Source organism: Lactuca virosa, chromosome 9 (genome assembly GCF_052849685.1).
Source record: "Lactuca virosa cultivar CGN04683 chromosome 9, Lactuca_virosa_CGN04683_v6, whole genome shotgun sequence".
Classification (NCBI taxonomy): Eukaryota; Viridiplantae; Streptophyta; class Magnoliopsida; order Asterales; family Asteraceae; genus Lactuca; species Lactuca virosa.
This window is the reverse complement of record NC_136434.1, coordinates 16,323,138-16,339,528: the sequence shown is the minus strand read 5'-3', so window position 1 is coordinate 16,339,528 and position 16,391 is coordinate 16,323,138. Positions and strand designations below refer to the sequence as shown.

At 42.1% G+C, this 16,391-nt stretch overlaps 1 protein-coding gene across 1 annotated transcript in view; it reads left to right on the top strand.

Annotated features, from left to right (window-relative positions):
* Nucleotides 1–14,720, top strand: part of LOC145138972 (uncharacterized) — a 29,918-nt gene extending 15,198 nt beyond the window's left edge. The window contains exon 4 of the mRNA XM_079072953.1: nucleotides 14,611–14,720. Within this exon, the coding sequence (XP_078929079.1) occupies nucleotides 14,611–14,720 (110 nt within the window). The remainder of the gene's footprint in view (nucleotides 1–14,610) is intronic.
* The last annotated feature ends 1,671 nt before the right edge of the window (nucleotides 14,721–16,391 follow it).

Sequence of the window (16,391 nt, the reverse complement as noted above, 5' to 3'; positions counted from 1 at the left end):
TGTAAGCCCGAAAGCTTAGTGAGTTCCCCCAAAATACCTGTACCCACCACAATACACATATAATCATAAACAACATACTATGGGTCCAGTCAACCATCGGGTTGGAATACCCCAGGCCCACAACCAACAGGTTGGAATGCCAACACACAATGGGTCCAATCATCCTCGGGATAGGATACTCCAAGCCCACAACCAACAGGTTGGAATGCCCACATACTATGAGTCCAATCATCCTCGGGATGGAATACTCACGGCCCACAACCAACAGGTTGGAATGCCCAGGTCTATTGGCCTCCGCATAAAGTAGATAAGCCTCAACCGCAAAACAAACATGTGTACATATAACAGATAATCACATAACGTTCTATTGAGAACAACTGATCTAACTAATCATACCACATAGCATATAATACCATCCTATCTACCAGGATACCGATCTAACAGATCGTACCACATACCATATAATAGTATCCTACCCTCTAGGATACCGATCTAACAGATCATACTAGCATAACATAACTAGATAACAATCCAAAGGGCCGGCCTTGGTGCCTTAGACCCTTGAGTATAGTGAGGATAACTAACCTCGCAAGTAGTGCCGAAGTACCGTAAATCTCTGACTGCTGAACACCGGGAATCCCGAACTATCACATAATAAATACTAAATTAGTTCCCAAAATCACCTCCTTGACTAGTGTCCACACCACTCATTAAGTCCATTCTCTTAGTTGGGCCAAGGCCCAATTACCAAATCCTTAACTTGAAGGTCCATAAATAAAGCCCATTATTGGCCCAATTTACTAAATTGGGCCCAACCTCCTAATAGGGCCTAACCCCATGATCCACTACCACTAACTGGCGTAAAACATCTTATTTACAAAGTCCAGCAAGGCCCAAATCCATTTAGTCCATAAACAGCCCAAAATCTGAAGCCCATTTGACAAAGTCCCAACAAAGGACGTACGCGGGGCGTACTCGTCCAGATGTTGACCACCATCGGGGTGGTTGACCCAGTACGCTAGGCATACTGGATTTACGTTGGGCGTACTCAACAATTTGGAAAAACCTTATTAAGTGCTTAATGGCTTAAGCAATTAAGCCCAAACTTCAGATCCAGAGACCTAACATCCCTAGGATCCATAAAGTGATGAACTTTATCGTTTTGGACGTCGATAAAGTTCTTAATGCTTGGTCTTAGTCCATTAAGACCTTATTTCTTCATGCATGGGACAGATACAACTAATGGGACCTCATTTTTATCACTGAAGGTCCCTTCAAGAGTCTGGAGGGACAGTCCCTTTTGTCCAAATCTCAACATATACCACCTTGTGGCTTTTGGGACAAGAAATGCTTCTAATAAAGTAAAATGATGAGATCTATGCATATATGCATAAAGTTTGGAACTTTATACCTTCTGGAGCTTCTTGAGCACAAGCTAACTTCAGATCCACAAGCTAGATCTTCTCCTCCAACTCTTTGATGCAATAACTTCCTCTTAAAGCACTCAAGAACACACCAAGTAAGCTTAAATACACAAAGGAGAGGCTAGGATTTGGGGAGGACGAATGTAAGCTGTGGAGGCTGAGGTAAGGGGGGTTCTGGTGCTCATAATGTTGTTTATATGGGCCCCAAACCCTAAATATTAGGGTTTCACCCAGACATTAGTACGCCCAACGTACACAAATGTACGCCCATTGTACTAAGGCGGACCTTAATGCGGCGTACTCCCTTTTTGGCCCAAGTTTGCAAACTTGGCCCTTAAACTCATCTTGGCACTTCGCTTCCAACCCCAAGGACTATAGTTAACAAGGTAATGATAGAAGAGGGTACGAGAATACCTGCCAAATTTCGGGATGTTATAATTCTCCCCCACTTGACTTAGACTTCGCCCTCGAAGTCTGCTGCGGCAAATAGATCCGGGTAATGCTCCTGCATCTCGGACTCGGGCTCCACGTCCACTCGGACACCCCTCTGATGCTCCCACCGTACCTTCACCAAAGGTATCTCCTTGTTCCTTAGAACCTTCTTCTTCCTCTCTAGTATAGCCACAGGCCTCTCCACGTAATTCAGGCGCTCATCGACCTGAATATCATCCAATGACACCACCGCCTCCTGATCCATAATGTACTTTCACAATTGCGAAACGTGGAAAGTGTTGTGGATCCGAATAAGCTCCTCCGGTAGTTCTAGCCTGTATGCCACCTTGCCAACCCTGGCAATAATCCTGAATGGTCTAATGTAGCGGGGACCCAATTTCACCCTCTTCCTGAAGCGGATCACACCCTTCCAGGGTGAGACCTTCAGGAGCACCATATCACCCACCTGGAACTCAAAGTCAGATCGACGTCTGTCGGCGTAACTCTTCTGCTGACTCTGAGCGATCTGCAGTCGCTGCCCAATCTGCTGAATCTTCTCGGTAGTCTACAAGACTACCTCCGTCCGTTCCATCACCCTGTGTCCGACCTCACCCCAACAAACCGGGGTGCGACATCTCCACCCATACAACAACTCGAAAGGAGGGGCGCCAATGCTGGAATGATAGATGTTGTTGTAGGAGAACTCTGCAAGGGGCAGGTGGGAATCCCAGCTCCCACCGAAGTCAATGACGCACACCCTCAACATATCTTCGATGGTCTGAATGGTCCGCTTACTCTGACTGTCGGTCTGCGGATGAAATGTTGTACTAAAGTGCAGCCGTGCGCCCAGTTCTTTGTGGAACTTCTGCCAGAACCGGGAGGTAAATCTAACATCTCGGCCGTAAACAATACAGGCTGGAACCCCATGGCGAGCGACGATCTCGCGAACATACACGTCGGCCAACTTCTCGGCCGAAGAACTCTCACGTATAGCCAAGAAATGAGCACTCTTGGTCAATCGATCTACGATGACCCATATAGCATCAAACCCCTTCGTCGTCCTCGGCAGTTTGGTAATGAAATCCATTGTGATTTGTTCCCATTTCCACATGGGAATCTCTAAGGGCTACAGCTTACCATGCGGCCTCTGATGCTCGGCCTTGACCATCCTACAGGTCAAGCACCTCTCGACGTACCAGGTGATTTCTCGCTTCATACATGGCCACCAGTAACTCAAACTCAGGTCTCTGTACATTTTGGTGGCCCCCGGGTGAATAGAAAAGTGAGACTTGTGAGCCTCCTCCATAACTGTCTGTCTGACCCCACTAGACATCGGAACCCATACCCGACCGCATCGGGTCAACAACCCCCAACTATCCTGCACAAACCGGGCCTTCTCGCCCTTGATCCTCTCCAGTTTCCAGTTCTATGGTCGCATGCCCTCCACCTGAGCATCCCTGATCAAACTCACAAGCAGAGAATCCACTGATATCCTCATGCAAACCGTTGGGGTGTATAACACCCGGGTTTCGGGGCTAAGCATTTTTAGACGATGTAATAGTCTAGGTCAACTATTGTATCTCTTTTTGATGTAATAAAGATGAAATATTTGAGTATTATGTGAATTATGTAAATTTATATGCTTATTATTTATTTATAAATGTATAATAAATAAAGGATAAAAATAAGCGTCAAAATTAAAGTGTGTGATAAGCCCGATATCTTTACATAAAGTTGTGGTGGTCGAAACAAGGATTCTGGGGATATAAAGAACGCCGAAATCCGAGTTATAACGAAAAAGTTATGACCCGTCGAAGTTTCGCGACGGAACCGACACGATACCGGGAAGTGTAAATAGTGAATTTACGATAGAGTGACTTTTAGCCTTAGCAATCTAAACGAAAGTCGTAGAATACATTAAACTGAGAGCGTCCATAAAAAGAACGGTCAAATCTGACTTCGTATGATGAAGTTATGCGTTTTCGAAGTTTCGGCTTAGCAGTGTACAGCCCGAAGTTCGAATATTAGATCGAGCGGTTTCTAGCTGACACAACCTAAACGAGAATCGAAGATCTCGTTAATAGTAGCGTATCGATAAAAAGACAGACGGAAACGGACGTCGGACGAAGAAGTTATGAATTTTTAACGGACCAATCCTGTCCCGGCCTGTTAAAAATAAAACTTTTAAAATAAAGTCAAAACTAGCCGATGGAGTCTAAACGAAAGTTGTAGAGTACGTTCCCGCCTACGCGTGGATATAAATAACGTCAAAAACGGAGCTCGTATGCAAAAGTTATGATTTTTAGAAGTCGGGAAGCAAAATTGCGAATCTGCGAGAAAGGTGATGACGTGGCCGCATCTGAGCCGTTGCTTGTTGCCCAAGGCTTCGCTTCGGATGGATGACACGTCGCCTCGCATTACGACCCGCGTCCAAAGCTGGGTACGCCCGGCGTACTTGGCCTTATCCCTTCCGAATCCGAGTACGAGCCAGCTGTACGCGAGCTGGATCCCTTATACGATCTACGCCGAGTGTAGCCAAGGATTTCGCCCAGCGTAGTCCAAAGCCTCGCAGGCTATAAAAGGGGGGCGAGAGTTCCGGATTTTTCACACCAATTCTCTTTCTCTCTCTAGTTTCTTTCTCTCTCTAAGATCCCAAACCACCCCTAAACCCTAGGAAAAACCCCTAGCACCCAAAGGAAGCCCCGAGGCTCCCGGAGTCCCGAGAAAAAGGGTCTTTCGGTTCGGAAACACTGCTCCAAGCGAAGCCCAGTTTTCTACAAAACCCGCTGTAAGTGAGCTACGCCTACGCTATTTTTAATATAGCTTTTATTTAACTATAGTAACATTACCAGTACCTTAAAATAATTATTTGGGCTATTATTATGAGTTATATAGAGTGTTATTTAACGCTTATATAATAGTAATAATAACTAGGCTGTTAATTAGTCGCGGTTAACGTTAAAACTAAACCCTAGTGGTATTGATACTAGGTTTTGGTCAAGGAAAAATTGTTTTGAGATAATGAAGTGCTGTTCGAGTACCAAGTCACCACCTAATCAAGTGAGTGCATAGTTACTTTCATCTTACACATAGATATGAAGTATTTTATATAAATTACGTGCTACGTGTGCATATTATCTGTATACTTGCTATCTATGCTGGATGAACGATTTTATACATGTTTAAAATGATTTAAACTGTATATGTATTTTATATCTACAAAATGTGTTGGGTAAAACATGGGTAGATGTAATAGTTGTTGTGTGACAAAATAAAATAATGAGAGGCCTCGCAATCTGTAGGTGTTTATTTGAACTGTGTGTTTACCAGCAGTACTCCATCCCCCACATGGTTGCCTTATTTGACATGAATTGCTGAGGAACCCCCGAAGCATGTGTTGTCACCCCGATGAAAGTCCTTAGACTAGGTCCCTTGTGTTAGATGTTTTAGGGACGTAAAGTGAGGATAACGGGAACGGGTAATCGGGTTTGTTTGGTTTGATAAATTTAATAAACTTATTTATCGTGGGTTGAAAACCCTATGTGCTCACCAGGCTCCCAAGCCTGACCCACTCAGTTTCTTGTATTACAGGTAGTGGCGCATGAGCATAGATGTTTGGATGAGACATAAGGGATTATAGGCCTATAAATACAAAATAATGTAGTAAGGCGTATGTTGTACTGTTTATGCTTTTGATCTGTATCGAACATGACATCCCGAGTCTTTTAATGAAATACATTTCTTTGGAAATGCTTTTGATAAATCTTTATCATATTTTGTTTTGGGACAAATTCCGCAACACTTTTATTTAAAATGTTACCCTGATTTTCAAACAAGTATAAACAAAATCGGTATTTTCTGGCCGTGAAAATGGGGATGTCACAGGGTGGAAGTCCCAGCTGACTTGCGGCTGAGAGCGTCTGCCACCACATTCGCTTTACCGGGGTGGTAAAGGATCTCGCAATCGTAGTCCTTGACTACATCCAGCCACCTGCGCTGCCTCATGTTCAGGTTCGGCTGATCCATGATATGTCTCAAGCTCTTGTGATCCGTGTATATGGTACAACGGACCCTATATAGGTAATGTCTCCATATCTTGAGAGCGAACACCACCGCTCCCAGCTCTAAATCATGCGTAGGGTATCTCGTCTCATGCGGCTTCAGCTATCGCGATGCGTAGGCTATCACTCGTCCTCTCTGCATGAGGACCGCCCCCAAGCCTGTGATGGATGCATCACAGAACACCACAAAATCCTCAACTCCCTCCGGGAGTGTCAAAACTGGAGCTTCGCACAAACGATGTCGGAGGGTCTCAAACGCCCTCTGCTGCTCGGGGCCCCACGGGAAATCCACCCCCTTCCTCGTCAGACGAGTGAGGGGTACTGCATTCTTGGAGAAATCTCGAATGAATCTCCGGTAGTACCCTGCTAATCCCAGAAAACTCCTGATGTCTGAAGGAGATCTCGGCACCTCTCAGTGCATGACTACCTCGATTTTGGCCGGATCGACCAAAATCCCCTCCTGGTTAATGAGATGTCCGAGGTACTGGACCTCTCGTAACCAAAACTCACACTTCGAGAACTTAGCATACAGCCGTTCTCGTCTCAGAACTCCCAATAACTCCCTGAGGTGCTCCTCGTGCTGCTCTCGGGTCTTGGAATACACGAAGATATCATCGATAAACACTATGACCGAGCGATCTAGCATCGGTCCGCAGACCCGATTCATCAGGTCCATGAATACTGCCGGCACGTTGGTGAGCCCAAATGGCATCACCACGAATTCGTAATGTCCATATCGAGTCCGAAACACGGTCTTGTCCACGTCCTCCTCCCTAACCCAGACCTGATGATACCCTGACCTCAAATCTATCTTGGAGAACCAAGATGCACCCTGCAACTGATCAAATAGATCATCTATCCTTGGGAGTGGATAACGGTTCTTCACCGTCAACTTGTTCAACTCCCTATAATCAATGCACATCCTGTGCGAACCGTCCTTCTTCCTGACGAAGAGGATCAGCACTCCCCTTGGAGAACTGCTAGGTCGAATGAACCGCTTGCCCAACAGTTCCTGCAGCTGTGATGACAGCTCCTGCATCTCGGGTGGCGCCAACCGGTACGACGCCTTGGCGATAGGGGCCCCACCCGGCACCAAATCGATTCGAAACTCGACCTGCCTCTCCGGAGGTACCCCTGGCAACTCCTCCGGAAACACATCGGCAAACTCCCTGACTACTGGAATCTCTGTAACTGAAATCTGATCCATGGCTCGCATATCCACCACATACGCCAGATAATCCACACACCCGTGCTGAATATACTGCCGAGCCCTGGCAGCTGAACAGAACCCTGCTCCCACTCTGGTGCCCTCGCCATATACCATCAGTTCTCCCCCACTTGGGGTTCGAACTATCACCCGTTGGCCCTCACAATCTATCATGGCACCAAATCTACTAAGCCAGTCCATCCCCACAATCACACACACTTCCCCCATAGGAATAGGAATTAAGTCTATCGGAAAGGATACTCCGAAGATCTCCAACTCGCATCCTCGGTAGACCGAAGAAGCAGAAACCTCGTGTTCGTTGGCGATAGAGACTCACAACGGACACTCTAGCTCACCTACGGGCACACTGAACTCCCTACTGAATATCTGAGATACAAACAACCGACTCGCCCCCGAGTCAAATAAAACCAATGCAAGCAAGGAGTTCACTAAAAACCTACCTAATCACAGGTACAACAGATAAGAATAAAACAAACATAATAAATGAGATAAAAGATAGAAACATACCAGCAACCACATCCGGTGCTGCCTTGGCCTCCTCGACTGTAAACTGGAAGGCACGACCCTGAGCCTTCAGAGGCTCCGCCCTGACTGGTCTCCCATCCGTGATCTTCAAAGTAGTCGGTGCTGGAGCCTGCACCGGCTTGGCGGCTAGTAGAGGACACTAGGCCTTCATGTGGCCCACCTGCTCATAATGATAACAAAGACTGACTCCGGGAATCGGAGTCTGCTTCCTGCAATCCCTGGCCAGGTGACCCTGCTTGCCACATCGGTGGCACCCACTCCCTGATCGGCATGTCCCTGAATGAGCTTTTTCGCACTTTCCACAAGTGCGGCCTGGCTGTCCACCAGTCCTGGTATCAGCTGTCTTCGACCGCTTCGGCGCCGGCTGCGATTGCGTCGGGGCCTGCCGCTGCTCCCGCAACTGCAGGTTAATCTCCAACTCACGCCGCCAAGCGGCCTCCTGTAAATCCACTAGAGTGTCACATCGCTGGGTGGCAACAAACTGGCGAATGTCAGTCTTGTGCATGCTCAGATAATGTGTCATCTGGGCCTGCTCCGAGGCGAACTCCGGGCAGAACATCGCCCTCTCAGTGAACATGCGGGTGATCTCCGTCACCGACTCTCCATCGTGTCTCAAACTCAAAAACTCCTGAGCCAACCGTTCCCGCTCAACACGAGGAATGTAGTGAGCGCGGAACATATCCCTGAACTACTCCCAAGTAACAACAGCTCTCTGATCATCAGTGTACGACCCTGTCGTCAATCTCCACCAGTCCTTGGCCCCTAGCCTCAGCAGGTACAAGGCACATCTGACCCTCTGGTCAGTAGGACACGAGCAAGTAAAGAAACACCCCTCCACATCAGAAATCCACCTCATGGCTTTGATAGGGTCCTGAGTCCCATCAAAAGTAGGTGGCTTCGTGTTATCGACGTTCCTGTACTGGAAAGCCTGGCTGGCTCCTCCTCCTACTCCTCCTCCTCCTCCTCCTGCCGCTGATACAGCCGTTGTAGCTGCCGCTGCAGCCGTCTCGGCAAGGGCTGCGTATCTGTCATCGAAGTACTCCCTCATAGTGGACATGATAGTCCCACACAACTCCAGAATCTGGCCCCGGACAATCTCGACCACCTCCTCGCGGATGATCTCCCTGACACGATCCTCTGTCAACACTGGCCCCTCCTGGCCGATAACCTCGGGCGCTGTCGGGGCCTCCTGATCGCCCTGCCCTGATCCCGATCCGGATCCAATCACAAAACGCCTCGTAACCACCATGCTGTAAATGTAACAGGAAGATGTCAGACAATCCGCAAAAATAACTGGGAACCAACTCCCTACTAAACCCTAGGGGTTGTGACTTCCTTGCTACGCGTATGGGTCCTGTGCTTTCAGTAGTACAGGCCCATACTACCTTCCACACCTACCCATATTTGTCTCAAGTATCACCACAACACCCCAACACTACACATGTACATGGAGGTCGATCAACCTCACCCCTAGAGGAAGTCTAACTGTCTCACAACTGACCTACCGGTCTCACACAAACCACCTATCCATGAAACTTCCACCAACCCTGCAAAACTAGTGTATGCTAGCCATACATAACGCTGGACCCTATAGACTTTCGAATACCTGATCCTACCCTAAGCCCTTCATCAAACAAGAACAGGAAATAAGGCCAAACCAAACATTCTCACGCTATAAGTTCTTAGTTATGTACGACCGTGATGCATACACTAAGCAACTACAGTAATGATGTCAATCTCATATAAAAGAAACCCTAGGCTAGCAGGCATCATGTAATCAGGCAATTCTATCATGCAATTCCTGAAGATCCCTAGCGTAGTACTAGCATGTTGTTATATCACATCACATAATCAAATAACGGTATGGTATTTTGGGGTCTCCTTACTGGCTCCGGCTGATCGTACGCCCTGCATCCTCCTTTACTTATTTTGAAAACCATTTAGAAATTATTTTGAAAATCTTCCCTTGATTTGAGACTGGATTCACACGAATGTTCCTCCAATTCACTCAAACCAAGGCTCTGATACCAACTTGTAACACCCATAAAATTTAAGCCAATTTAATACTTTTCAAAACATTTAAAAAAACCAGCAGTTATTACAACTTTGTTTTCAAAATAGTCTAATATCAGAGTTTTTCCTAGAAACATAAACAAAACATGAGGAGTTGTACGTTCACGCCTTTTCCTTACCGCGATCCCCTTATGTACCTGAAACAATAAACTGAAACTGTAAGCCCGAAAGCTTAGTGAGTTCCCCCAAAATACCCGTACCCACCACAATACACATATAATCATAAACAGCATACTATGGGTCCAGTCAACCATCGGGTTGGAATACCCCAGTCCCACAACCAACATGTTGGAATGCCAAAATACTATGGGTCCAATCATCCTCGGGATGGGATACCCCAGGCCCACATCCAACAGGTTGGAATGCACAGGTCTATTGGCCTCCGCACAAAGCAGATAAGCCTCAACCGCCAATTAAACATGTGCACATATAACAAATAATCACATAACAGTCTCTAGACAGCAACTGATCTAACTGATCATACCACATATCACATAATTGTTGGATTAATGTCTAAGTCCATAACTATATTTGGTATGTACTTGACCCGACCCGACATGGTCCATTTGGGTTGCACTTCACCGGCACAATTTATATGGATAGTCTTTTGAGAATACTATATTTATGATTTATATTAATATATTATAAGTTCTAATATATTAATATGGAATCATATTATTTAATTACTATTGATCAAGAATTAATTTAGAATTAATTAAGTGATCAAAAAGAACTAATTAAATATGGACTCTTATATATATGGAATGGGCCAAGTTCATTTAGGTTGGGCTAAGCTTTCATGGATGGTCCATGGAGCTTTTAACCCATGGATCCTATGTAAATGAAAGGTCATGGGTATTAGGGTTTACATGGATGTAACCCTAATCCTCCATAATATATAAAGGGGTCCTTGACTCACAAAATTGGCACAAGTGTGTGAAAATAAGAGTGGGCCGATTTTAGTGTGCATACATATTCTCTCAAGTTCTTCCAAGGTGTTTTGGTGATTTGTGATTCCATTTGAGGCTTACACACTATTGGGGCTAAGCTCTTAAAGCTTGAAGACATCAAGCTACATCAAAAGGTATGTCATCTAACTAGAACTTTGTAGTATAGGTGCTTCATAATATGCTAGTCAGGATGAAACCTTGGAATAGTTAATATTTGCATGTATAATAGAGAAAACACAGATCCAAGGTTTATAGGGTTGCATGTACACCATAGGAGTGTTAGAATGCTCAAAACCCAACAGTGGTATCAGAGCCATGGGTTGTTTTCTGTTATATTGATGCAAATGTTTTATTTTCAATTTGAAAAAAAAGGAAAAAAAACATGACGTTTGTCAAATTTTAAGATAATTACTTGTTTTGTGAAAAACGAATTATTTGTAAAATTTGAATCATTTGTTATATGAGTTGAATTAGGTCAAATTTAGTAAAAGATAAAATGATATGATTATTTTATTAGTTTTAAAAGTTTGATCTAAATGTTTTAAGGAGTTACATATTTTGTCATAAAATTTTGGAGCTCAAAAGTTTTTTTTTAAAGTTGTGATCTTAAGGGTTTTTGAAACTTCCATAAGTTATGGATATGAAAGTTTTTTTTTTAAAAAAAAATTTGATTCAAAGTTTTTATGGAGTTACAAAATTTGGTGTTAATGTTTTAAAGAATTCCATAACTTGTTCTTAAGTTATGGAACATAGAAAGTTTCATCATAAAACACCATTAATTCCATAAGTTATGGAATCCAAAGGTTTTCAAGAATTACAAAACTTGCCCTCAAGTTTTGGAATTTGAGAAAAGTTTTTTATGAAAAAAAGAATTGAATTCTAAAACTCTTGGGTTCATAACTTAAACAATTAATTAAATGGTTTTAATTTTGAGTTTTATAATTGGAATTATGATGTTTTGTTGAATAGTTCAAATTAACTCTTATGGACTTTATTAATAGTTAATTAAAGCGTTTAATTAAAAGAGTATTATTAAATCCATAAATATATGGTTTGAGTTTAATTAAATTAAAAGTCTAGTTTAATTAATAGATTAAACCATCAAGTATTTTAAATGTCTAAAATACACCCTTATACTATTATAATATTAAAAGCTTAATATATTATATGTATAAGAGCAAGTCTTCTTACCATTAGTAGGCCTCATTCACGAAGCCGGTCTATAAGGGGGGTATAAGGTTACTGCCTATAAAATGGCAGTTTAATGGGTGTCCACTCTCACTCACCGCTTCCTTGACCGGTGGAGGGTCATTAGCCGAACAGGTAGGACAAGGACTATAATTCTCCCTTCATTATAAGTATAATGATAAATACTAAGTAACTAAACACTTATAAATTCCCAATCTTAGTTACTTAGGAAAATGTGAATAAGGTGCTAATCCATGAAATTACACTTTGCACTTTGTTTAAGCTGTTAGTGGAGCGTGTGTGGTTAACCGGCACACTAACCTGGACTCAACAAGGTAGGCAAAGGGTAACTTAATGTTTATCATTGTATCGTTGGAGCGTGTGTGGTTAACCGACACATCGATTGAGGGGTAAATATTAAGGGTACCAAGTATATTTGCATGGTTACTTCACACCTTGTTTTGTGATCCTCGGCATCCCAGTCACAAAACCTGAAGGGCACACTCGAGATTGAAACATGCCATTGAAAAGTTCAATGAATCTCAAAAGAATCTAGGAGTTTCAAAACCAATTAAAACCTAATAATACATTTCGTTTATCTTGGTGGAAATTGGTGAATCGTCATTCACCTACCTTCAAATATTTTATAGCTTGGATTACGCCATCCCTCTTCCAAGTTATAAAATAGTTTGTTGGGTCCTAGCCTTAATATATCATATTGGGTGTTATATTAAGGACTTAAATCAACTTTACGTGAATTTCTCCCATTGTTGATGTCTGGTTTAGACAACAATGATCTTCCCAAACCAAGCTTTCCTAATGAATATGACTTCCCGAGTTTGGATCATGGAAGTCATACTTCTCTTCCTCCACCTCCTCCAATTATTATCCTTAACCCACAAGTTCAAGGTCACTCAAGCCCTAATGGCAAGCAAGGTCTATGTGTGATCACATCTTAGAGATGAAGTCACATATTGACAAGCCGGGAGAGTTGGGTGTCAAAGTCTTGAGAAAGTTAGATGTTCAATCACTTTTTAAGTCACATAGTGAGTTCCTTTGGGACTACTATGAAACAGACTATGACATGAACCTTAATGATCATATCTATTTGCTTGGTGCTGCTGAATCAGCAACGATTTGGAACGATAGTAAAGCAAATTTGATTAGAAGATCAACTTCCCAAAAACTTTATGGACAATGACAATGGTGACACTGGAAATCCAGAAAAAGCATTCTCTTTCCAATGGAAATGGATTGGCCATAGTCAACCCGGTTGACCAAATGGTAAAGAGAAAGGCTAAGTCTGAGATAGTCCCATTACCAAAGGGTCCATATGTTTATTTTGCCAAAGGAAGGGACGTTGATTGTGTTGGGGTGCAAAGTTCTTCATGTATGACTTTGTAATGGTTTGACTCTTGTAGACCCACTTCATGTGGTGTATTAGCCTTTAGACACATGTGTTAGTGAGAGTGAGAGAGAGACATGTAAACACCTCTATAAAAAGTGGGTTCATACCACTTGTAGAGGTGTGCTTGAGAGGTGTAAAGGTTGAGTGTGTGAGTGTGTGTTATTTATGTAGATGTAGATCTATGTCCCTTTTTGTAACACAAATACATATTCAATACATCTCTTGAACACCCAAATCACCATGTTCATTGTGCAAACTTTAATTCCGCATGCCAAACCATGTTATTTGTCACTACAATTGGTATCAGAGCGGGTCTTCAAGATCAATGTGATATTTGAAGAACGATTCTCGGTTTGGCAATTTTTGTCACAATTGGAGCAAATTTTGGTGAGTCTCTCTCTATGATCTCTCATAATATTTGATTCGTGCGTTACGTTCTTGATCATGATCATTTGACTCGTTGGATCAAATTTTTCTTGAAAAACCCATTTGTTGTGATCCAATAATTTTTTGTTGATCAAGTCCCGATCCAATTTTATATTCGTTTGTTCGATTCGATTTTCAAATTGTTAATGTTCATTTGAATCTATCATTAAATCAAATTTGTGAACAAATTGTTTGCATCTGTTTCGAATCCATATCATGAGTCAAAATAGAAATCAATTAATGATCACAAGTTGAGTCCAAATGTCGATTAAGCCCAAAATTAATATCATGAGTACTGTTCATCATTTTTTTAGGCCCAAATGTTATTGAATCTGATTTTAATAGTGGAGCCCATTGATTCATCGAAATTCAGTCAAACACAGATGCGTTCATCGTCATATGCTTGTTCAGTTTGTACAATCTGAAATCGCATTCATTTTTTCCTTGGGTTCTTGAGTCATGTTTTCTTCTTATTACTCTTAATGATCGATGAGTTTTGATTGTAGTAATGAACTTGTGAATCGGTTGTTTATGACTTCTTCAATTACAAATCGATGAGGATCAAGTGAGTCAGTTGTTTATGATTAATTTTGATAAAATTGATCAAGAAATTCGAAATTGGTGTGAAGAACATGTGAAGAACAGTTAATTGAACATATTTTGATCTGAAATTGGACCTTAGAATCATCGATTTTGTGTTTATGGTTCGTTGACTTTAAAAAGTCAAACTGTGATTCAACATCGAGTATTTTACTGGGAATCGATTTTAGATTTGGAAGGATCTAATGTTGATTTTGTATGGGTCGGTGAATGAAATCAAAGAATGATATACTGGAATTCGACAAGTTGATGTCCAGGGGGTCTAAGTCGTTTTTGTTAATTTTTACTAATGAAGAACTGGAATCGAAAGGCTTGGAGCATCGATTTGATCGATTTTTGGGTTTGGTGTTGATTTTTGAATGTTTGATGAACGAAGGATTAACTGGGTCGATGGTTGATGATTGAATGAACAAAATTTTTTTTGGGGAAGAACTGTGATATCGACGATCTAGATTGCAGTCATGTGTCGATGGCTTGGTTATTGAATTCAAAGAATTTATTTGATGTTTGATGTTTTGGTTTACAGTCGATTTTGGAACTCGATTTTGGAATTGGGGCGTATTGTCCGAATGTTTGGAGTCGATGGTTTGAAGAAATGTAACGATGAACTGTAAGAACGAAGAATGGTTTTTTGGGTTGAATGTACGAAGTGAACAAAGTCGATTCAGAGGGACGATTAAGAGGTTACTGTACATTCAGAGTCTTCGTATGCTTCGCAGTCGTGTGTTTGGGAAAAAATTTGGGAAGATGATTTTCATACGAAGAGGAGAGAGAAGGAAAATCTTCGTATGTTTGGGTGAAAAATTTTCGTGTGTTTGGTTCCTGAGATTTTCGTACGAAGCGTTCATAAGAAACGTACGAAGCGATCATGTCAATTGATGAAAAAGAAAGACAAATTTTCGAAAATGGTCCTTGAAAATTCGCATGTTTGTCACCTGAAAATTTTGTATGTTGGGTTGTAAAATTTCGTATGTTGGGTTGCAAAAGTTCGTATGTTGGGAAGCAAAACCAAAAGTTTCGCATGTAGTCCCTCAAGATTTGACTGTTTAACAAAGGGAAAAAGCAAGGCTTCGAATGTTTGTTCAAGTCTTCGAATATTTTGATCAAAAAGTAAAATTTTCGAATTCAGCCCTTAAACTTTCGAACATTTGGCAATCTCCACAAATAATTGAAGTTTCGAATGTTTGACACTTTTCACCCAAATTCGAATATTTTCTGAAATTTCGAATATTTTGGGGATTCTTCGTATGTTTGGAACACAATGGCAGAATTTTCAAAAATAGTCCCTGAGGCTTCGAATGTTTGGCAGTTTGCACCCAAATTCGAAAAAGGACTGTTTTTGCTGAAAATTGAAGAAAATGCATTTTAAGCCCCTGCAGTTTGTGCAAATTGACGCTTTCTACCCAGCTTTGAAAAAGGGGGAGAGTTTTGCATATTTTGCTGTTTTAGGCGTACCGGGTCACTGCAGAATTTTGAAATTGACAATTTCTACCTAGTTTTGAGAAATTTTGTCAAAGGCAATCCGTGAACGAAGCTAAAAATTGAATATTTTTTGGATTTTCCGGATTGAAGCACAAAGTTTATGCCACTTGTTAAGGGGGAGTTTTGACACGAAAAATTCCGAATAGAGCACGTTCTCTTTACTTGAAGGTTTTATAATCAAATTTCGATTATAAAAGGGGGAGAAATTTATATGGAAATTCGAACTTGAATTTTTCATATTACGCGGATTTGAAGACCGAAGTGATCTTGATTTTTGAAGCTTACGAGATGATGCAATTGGAAGTTCGAAATGATTTATTTTCGAAATGGGTTTGGTATTATTGAAGATTTTTGGGATGTGTTTTTATGCGCAACTTTTGGGTGATTATTTGGAGTTAATCATTCGTTGCTGCTCGGTTTGTATGGTTTCACATCCTAGAGCCCAAATTGAAGAATCATGGAAGAATTGAAGATTGAAGTTCGTTTCGACATGTGTCACCTTTGAGGCTCGAACCGCGTAGTTGCTCGATTTTGGAAGATTTGAAGTGGGTCATCCATTCCTAACTTTGAGGGGGAGAATGTTGGGGTGCAAAG